The sequence below is a fragment of the Alligator sinensis genome, unplaced genomic scaffold, assembly GCF_000455745.1.
Source record: "Alligator sinensis unplaced genomic scaffold, ASM45574v1 scaffold876_1, whole genome shotgun sequence".
Taxonomy (NCBI): domain Eukaryota; kingdom Metazoa; phylum Chordata; order Crocodylia; family Alligatoridae; genus Alligator; species Alligator sinensis.
Window position 1 is genome coordinate 758,261 of NW_005841938.1, and position 8,611 is coordinate 766,871.

At 46.6% G+C, this 8,611-nt stretch overlaps 1 protein-coding gene across 1 annotated transcript in view; it reads left to right on the top strand.

Moving 5' to 3' along the window:
- Positions 1 to 8,611, top strand: part of LOC102382057 (canalicular multispecific organic anion transporter 2) — a 361,044-nt gene that overhangs the window by 182,623 nt on the left and 169,810 nt on the right. Inside the window, exon 11 of the mRNA XM_014518064.2 lies at positions 8,437 to 8,588. Within this exon, the coding sequence (XP_014373550.1) occupies positions 8,437 to 8,588 (152 nt within the window). The remainder of the gene's footprint in view (positions 1 to 8,436; positions 8,589 to 8,611) is intronic.

An 8,611-nucleotide genomic window follows, 5' to 3' on the forward strand; every position in this document is an offset into this window, starting at 1 on the left:
TGTGATAGCAACAAATGACATAATATTCTTTTTTAATTTTTTTTTTGGAGAGCAGTGTCCTTTGTTGTAAGCTAAAGTGGAAAGGAAATGTAGGTGAGGGCAGGGGAAAGGGGGTGAGAAGTTTCTTAGCTCAGCATTTGGATGAGGTTTAGTGTAATGTGCAGATGAGGTGAAGAGACTGTGGGATGGGAAGGACTGCAGCCAGCTGCCATGCAGGAGATGGAAAGAAGTATTAATACCAAGTGATTGAATGTTATGGTTTGTGTGTGCAGCTTATCCGTACTGTGACGGTGGGCTTAGGGCAGCGGTTCCCAGCGTGGTGCTTATGGGTGCCCTGGATAAAACTCTTTGTGTGCCCCAGCGCCTCACATGAACAGACCATGTGTACGTGGGTTTCTATTCTGTAGCCCTGGCTTTCAGTGGTGTTTTCCCACTTCTTTTTATCTTCTGCACTGTTCAGTCAGAGGGGCAGGGAACCGTAAGGCAGGGGTTCCCAACATTTATGTCTGCCAAGGGCACACTCGAATTTAAAAGAAAAAGCAGCGGGCACCAATATGAATATTAAAGTTTAGAATTTAGATCAATCCGATCATTTCACCCATTACTTAAAATTGCATTAGATCCACAACTTCAAAATGCAGCTTCCCTTTACTTTGTATTCTTTTGAAGTTTTATCCAGGGTACCCATAAGCACCACGCTGGGAACCGCTGCCCTAAGCCCACCGTCACAGTACGGATAAGCTGCACACACAAACCATAACATTCAATCACTTGGTTTTGCCCCCAAAATAAGTTTCTTAGCTCAGCATTTGGATGAGGTTTAGTTTAGCCCAGGTGATAAGAAAGAAAGCCATTAAGATGTAGGGTTTGGAGCAACCATGATAGAAAGCCAGGCTGCGTGCAACGGGCCCTATTCAATATGGATTCAGATTTGACCCGAATCGGGGACAGTGATTCGATTAGTTGATTCAGATCACTGTGCCTGATTCGATTCGGCTGAATCCGAATCTGAAGATTCAATGCCAATTCGGAGAATCAACGATTCGGACATAGACACAGCTTTAAAAGCTTAAGCTACATACCTTGAGGTAGCAGGCACGGCTCGTGATCGCTGCGATGCTGGGGCGCATGGAGCGTCCTACAGGAGTGCAGGGGGGCCCTCCACGTGGTCAGTGGCAAACCCAGAAGTGGACCGGAAGTACTTCTGGTCCATTCGCGGGTCTGCCGGGGAGCACACTGGCCCCCCGTGCCCTCTCCCCAGCTCGGCAGTTGGCTGCGGGGGAACCCCGGGTGACCCCCTAGACCCAGGAGGCACCAGTCGCCAAGCCAGGGGGGCCCCCTGCACGCTCCCCAGTGGACCTGGAAGTGGACCGGGAGTGCTTCTGGTCCAGCTCCGGGTCTGCTGCCGAGTGCACTGGGTAGCCCCCTGCGCTCCTATGGGATGCTCCATGCGCCCCAGCATCGCAGCATTCACGAGCTGCCTGGTACCTTGAGGTATATAGAAAAAACATTTAAAGCTGTGTCTACATCCGAATCTCTGAATCTTTCCAAATCTTTCCATATCAATTCAGAGGGTTCCGATTCGATTCAGAGAGATTAAAGGGTCCCCTGATTCAATTCGGGTTCGGAGATTCAGCCACCGAATCGGGCCGAATCGAATCGGGGACCGAAGCTTCACACAGCCCTAATAGAAAGGCACGTTGCTTCATCCTGTGCCAGAGGAATCGACTCACAAATAAACAGCAGGATGGTGGCCCCACATACCATTCATTCCAGTGGTTCAAGAGTTTTCAGAGCCTCTGGTCAACCTGGCAGAGTCCTCCTAATTCCAAAGGATCGCTGTCTGCAGTGGCTTGGGCAGGTGCAGCTTATCTCCCTGCTAACAAAAACCTTTTTGTTACCATCTCTCCATTCCCTTCCACCCTTATCCAAGGCCTTGCATGCCTCCTCTAAGTGTGGTAGAGCATTTCTGTGATCAAAGCCCTCTGGCTGAGCTAGCTTACTGGGTGAGACTAGAAAAACATGTTAAATGTACTGCATTTGTTGTTGCCGTTGAGTCTTTTCCTTTTCGGTCAGCAGCTGCCGCTCTCCGAAAAACATTTCTGAAACAGTTCTAGCCCCCAAGCATGGCTCTCTCGGTTGACCTCCAGATCATTGCTTAAATGTGTTTAGTATTGTCAGAGAGAGAGAAAATGCATCCGAACACAAGAACTTTGCAGCCCGGCAGAGAGAGGATCTACTGCTACAGACGAGTGAGGTCAAGATTGACTGAGAGAAGAGAGTTGGATACCATCTAATAGCATACAGACACGTACACAAAAGGAATCCAGCTGGCTCAGGTCACAGGTTTTGGACCCACAGCAAGAGGCAATCTCTGCCATAGAAAACTTAAAGTCTAAACGGACAAAAAAGGACTTTGTTATAGATAGAAGAACTCGGATACAGAGAGAGGGAGGGAGCAGGTGTGGGAGAGGCTTGTCCATATAACCCAGGAAGATTATAGCCTGGACCTGAATGTGTAGATGTTACAAACCTTTGTCTACTCCTGTGCTCACCTGCCTATTCTTGCTTCCTTGCTCCAGCCCAGACCCAGCTCCTGCAACAGTAGCGCAGTGCCACTAATCCATTGCTGTGCATACACCTACCCTCTGCCATACTCAGCACCGTACCTAGACTCCTGGCAGCCCCGGGAGACTTTTTAGTATCAAGTCCCCTGGGCTTGATAGCTGTGTCTACATCCAAATCTCCGAATCTTTCCAAATCTTTCCAAATCAATTCAGAGGGTTCCGATTCAGATGTAGATACAGACTTTTTAGTGTCTGGGCCCTGGGCAGCTGCCCGGTTCGCCCACACTTGTGTCCGGCCCGGGCCATACTTTGCAAGAACACTCTGCCCTCTCTCCGGTAGGTCTCACTTTGGACTGGCAGTAACTAGGCGGACCCCGAGAGGGTGTCTCACACAGGAAGAAGACTTCTTTAAACCAGATGAATGCTCTGAATGACTCAGTCTAAGCCTGGGAAATCCTGGCTCCAGCTTCTCTGTGTTTCTCCAGATGCCCTTGTTACTTTGCTCTGCTGTGATTCACACCAACACGCACTGTTGGAAATCAATAAGCAGAGCTCGGGCCGTATCTCCTGCAAATTTCCTCACCGCCACACTTGATCCTGTGACTGGTTCGCTTCCTGACAACCCAGTAAGTGCTCATTGGCGCTCTTGGAGCTTTTCTTCTCCAGGAAGCTTGAAAACCTGCACGTTAATCTGCTGGGCAGTGCTTGAGACACCGTGCTGCCCATTCACATTGGACATGGAGCCAGAGCTTGTCAACATACTGCTGGGTCCTTCACCAAATGGACGGCATTACAAACAGCCACCCAGTTCACAGGAAATGATTTATCCAGGGCAACACGCGTGCATGTCCAGCAGAAAACAGTTTAGTATTTTCCAAAGGCTCCTCTAAGATTGGGTCCTTAGCATTGCATCTTTTCCCATCTGAATCATGTTGAGGTCCTTTTTGCTTTTTTCTACTACTTGTTTTAATCAAAGGGAGTTTTCCTCTTAATTAGTCACTGTTGCCACTGATGAGAGAATTAGCAGAATCTTATGTTAGTGGAGAATTGTAATCTATGACAGATGTACTAGCATCAAATTGGTGGGCAGGAAGCGTTATGCTGCAAGTGAGCCTCGTGTTTTGCATCAAGAGCTACATTTCATTTGTAATAAACCATATAAATATTGTACTTTCCAAATCCTCACCAAATTCCGTTTCCGAGCGTGCCCTCTCCGAATATGCGAAACAAACTCCCTTGTTTATGACAGTGCGTGGGAAAAAACAGCTTGATTTTTGGAGGCATGATTTTCTTTCACACTTGGCAACGTACCCAAGGGATTGGGGCTTTGTCAGGCATCTTTGATTCTCCCACGTATGTGATGACTAGAGCTGGTGGAGCATTTTTTTAAATTTTTTTTTGTTTCAGGGACCTCTTTTATTTATTTATTTTTCTTTTGTCAGAAAGCACTGATTTGTCAGAAAAAACTGAGATATTCTCGAGACAGGATCACATTCGGGGCGCTTCTTGTTTTGACAAATTCTCGCACACCTCTTTTGCTATTGTTGAAATGGCCCAGCTCAACTTTTTGCTGAGCAAAAATGTCAGCCTGGTGGTTCACAATGACCTTTTGTCTTGAAACTGAAGTTCATTTACAATAAAAGAAAAAGAAAAGAGATGAGGCATCGCTGTGCAACGCACTAGAAGGCACTCCGACACGCCTGCGAGTGCATTTCACCACTGTACAGAATTGAAGGAATGAGGCAGAATAGTTTGCCCCAGGGCAGAGACTAATTCAGTGGCAAAGATCAACAGAAAAGTTGGGATGCTCTGCCCGAGTCCCTAGAGGATGCTGTAGCCTGATGGCAGGTAATTGTGTAGCCGCCACTCTTGGCTGACACACCAGGGGACTCCAGGAGTGTCTACAGCAAGAATTAATGAATTGGGCTCTGTAGCCAGGAGCGGTTACAGGCCCGTGCCCTCCGTAGGGTGGGCAGAGAGGGGAATGCATATCACACACCCGTGAATCAGTGGGTTACAACCGTGGCACCTGACTCCCCAGCAATGCCAGGTGAGGTGATCCTTCCCTAACACTGCACCTGTGCCGTGGACAGAGAAAAATGGTTTTCGCTTCCCCCAGGATGCAGAGCCCGTTCTGTTCATTAACTGTGTTGGCCTGAGGGGTTTCAGAGGAGGCGAAATTAGGATGGATTTTATTTTTCCTGAGGCGCTGTTTGATGAGAGCAAGGGATAAACCCTCTGCCGTAGCGCAGATGCCAGTATGATGGATGCTGAGCTCAGAGCAGCCCCCTGCGTGGCCCAGCCGATGGAGTCCCTCCACCCCACGGTCTGCCGGTGCCTGTGGTTAGAGGAGCCGCGAAGCCCTCTAATGAGCAGTGCAGGTGACATCTCTGCTCTTTGCAATGCAAGCAGCAGGTTATGTTCAAATCTTCTCTTACCATGTCTTGCTTGCTAGGTAAACAGTGTGAGCCACCCAAATTCCCCGCTGTACCAGCCCATCTCCTTGGCACTGAAATTACTTTTCCTGCAGCTTGAACCCCAGCCAAAGCAGTGACACCAATTACAGACTTTGGTTATCTCAGGATGTTGTTTTTTTTCCCCCAAGATGATTTACAACAGCATCTGTCAGGTGAAGCCCTTCTGAGCTGAGGGTGATGATTATTAGCAGTGCTTTCCGGCCCTTCTGGCAGCGAGTGAGGAGACGGGCTGATTCCCACTGACAGGTCCCTGAACTTATTTCTCTTTTTACCAGGGTTAGAGTTTTTCCAGGGACTTGAAAATAAAGAACCAGCGTCCAGGGCATGTGGGAGTACACGCAGCCTAAAGCAGGTGCCTTTAATGGTGTGTTTCATGCATTTCTTTAATGCACGGCATGCTTTCACTAGAGGGATGGCCAGAGACTGGGAATAAAAAAAGCTGTCTGAAGGGAAGGAACCCAAATCCCAAAACATCCCAGTGAGAGCTGGAACCCAGTGCCCTGAAGCTCCTTTGAAAATCCATCGATTCAAACTCTGCCATTGCTGACTGCTTGCTTGACTTGTGGCAGGTCACATAACCTCTCTTTGCCTGTCCCGTATCTAGTGCTGGTGCCCATGCCCAAGGGTTTTGTAAAATGTACTGAGACCTTCAGCTGGAAGGTGCTAGAGGAATGCAAAGTGCTATCAATCAATCATTTTATTAGCCTCAAATCACCTCCTCTCCTGGCCGCCTTTTAAAAAATCATTTTCCTGCATCTTCTAGGAATGGACAGGGGCGAGCGGTGCTCTATTCGAGCTGGTGCTTCGAGACCGTTCACTGCCTTCTAACCACAGGGTCATCACGTCCCCTTAGTTATATGCCAGCAGTCCCATTTCACAGCTGTCCTGTAGTTGTTTCTTGAGCTGAGAGGGTTGCACAGGTGTCAGTGAAGGTGCAATTTGGCGGATCGGGTACAAATTACCGGTGATGATGGATGAGAATGCATCAAAAGCGCGTTTCTTTCCGTGATGATATAACCCCCGTAAGGATCACAACCGCAACGGCTGCTTCTGTTCTGTCGCGGTTATGTGCGAGTTGGCATTTTCATGACTAAGGTAGACTTTGAGCATTTGCATTTGTCCTGAGGTGAGACTTGACATACAAGCTCCCACCCTATTTATTCCGTTGCACGTGTGTGTCGCAGGCTGTATATAATTTTCTACCAGAAGTGTGCATAATAACATGAGCTAAAGCATTTTTTTTTATTTTAACTTGAGATCAGCCAGGGAAGTCATTTGGACTATATGTCAAGTGTTTGTCAAACTCTAGCTCAGGATTTATTCACTGATGAGAGTGACAGGCATGAATCTCTGCACGTCAAGCCAAGAGTTGATATAACCCTTTGTTTTCTTTCCCTCTGGTTTCTCTTCAGGAGGTTCAACTATTTGACCTTCCCCTCCTCCTGCTGTTGAAACATAAGCATTTTCTGAGAGCTGACCTCTTTCATGGACTAAGTTCCCTTTGATGCCTTGAACAAAAATAAAAGTACTTTGACATGGCTGCGGTATTTTAAGTGCCCAAACAATATCTCGTATGTGCATAGGGTAGTTCTTTTCCCTACTTTTTTTTGATACTGCCATTTCTGTCATCCCTTGATAAGGACTTAGCTTTGTCACAACAAACTCCCACCAGCATCAGTGCAAGTCTGTAGAGACTACGGTGCAAAGTCAAGATGATGTCAAAATGATTTGGGTCCAAGTCTTTGGAGTAAATGTTACTCCAGATGTTACCAAGAGGGAGAAAGGCAATGTGAACTGGAAGGGGAGATGCAGTGAGCACGTTGGGAGACTTCGGCAATAAGAACCAATGAAAGAGAATTAAATGCACAAATGTTTTTTGTCTGTGTATTCATCTGTCTGCATATTTATAACCCCTTCAGTCATATGGTACTTTGAAATACAAGCAATCACAAGTGACCACATAGTGAGCTAAGGCTACAAGTGATGTCCTTCAGTCACCCCTGCTGTGCCCAGTTGTGAGGTTTCAGAAGAGTGGGGATCCTCTTACCCAGAGTGCATGCAATAGGCAGACTAGGTTACAGATTCAGCTACTGCGTCATTTGAGGATCCTCCTCTTCTCGTTTGGTTTGTTTGTGAGCTGTAAGGTCACTTCAGCATAATTGGTGTCCGTACTTAATACTATCTGCAGTGTCATCCAGCTGCTGCCTTTTCTTTGTTAACGTACAGCATGCAGACTTGTGACCTGGGGCCAGTAACAGTATTTTGCAACAGTATTTAGGTACCTAAAGATGGAGATCGGCACATGGAGGGATTTTAAAATGCCCAAGTGAATTAGGTGCCTGACTCCTGGTGACAACCCATGAGCGTTAAGCACCTAGTCTGTTTAGGATCTTTCATAAATCCCATTAAGTGCCTATATGCACCTGTAGATGCCAACAACTTTTATAAATTTGGTCTTCAAACCTTTGTTCAACAGATCACTCGAGCTCTTGATTTCAATTAAACTGAAGCATGTGTCTGTAGTTATTAAATACTGTGCCTAACTACCAGGAGCTTGGATCAGGAGGGGGGAAGTCAGAGCTCCCAGATTCTGTTTCTAGATTTGCCGTTGACTAATGGTTTGGTCTTAAAGAAGTCACTTAACTTTTTTGGGCCTCCGTTTACCTTCTGTGGTGTGTTTATAACATGCCTATGCCTAGCTCAAATGAAAAGTCTGAGGCTTTAGTACTGCTTGTAAAACATGTTGGGGTCCTTGGGTAAAACATGCTGGAGATGTGCACAGTATTATATACAAAGTATAAGTTAATACTTAAGAAGTTCAAGTCAAGTGATTTTGGGTTCCCAACCTGAGACACCGAAGAGGGGCTAATTTCCACAGGAGTTTGTAAAAACTGGGTTCCTTTAACCATCTCAGCTTCAGCACGCAAAATCACTAATCACTTTTGAAGCCTTGGTGTTAGTTTTTATATAAGAGTAAAATACCTAGTAAATAAAGAAAGCAGACCCATAATTGATGGGTGTGCGAGAGAGCAGTCTGACATCCCCTTCCGTCTAGGATAATTGGTGTGTGGGTTATGGAAATGCTCAGTCTCGCTATTGGACAGTGTTACAAATGTCTCCTCCTGCGAGGGTACTGATGCTGTAATTAATGTCAATGTCAAGGGTGGATTTACTATGTAATTTATAATGGGTACTTTATCTCACACTGCCCTGTTGGTGTTTTCCTTTACACAGGCCTACTCATCTAGACCCGGGGGTGTAAGTGATGCTGCTACACTGACATTTATATGCTCTCATAATTCAGACCTGGTTTAAACTTGCAAAGCCCTTGAGAGCAGACCCGTATTGTTTAACTCCTTAATTTTTTCCTCTCTTCTCATTCTTGGCACCAGCCTGAGGAGCTCACCAATGCCCTGGAGATCAGCAATATAGTCTTCACAAGTCTCTTTGCTCTGGAGATGCTCCTGAAGGTCCTTGTGTACGGTCCTTTTGGCTACATCAAAAATCCATACAACATCTTTGATGGGATCATTGTAGTGATCAGGTACAAGCAGGGCGTTTTCCCTA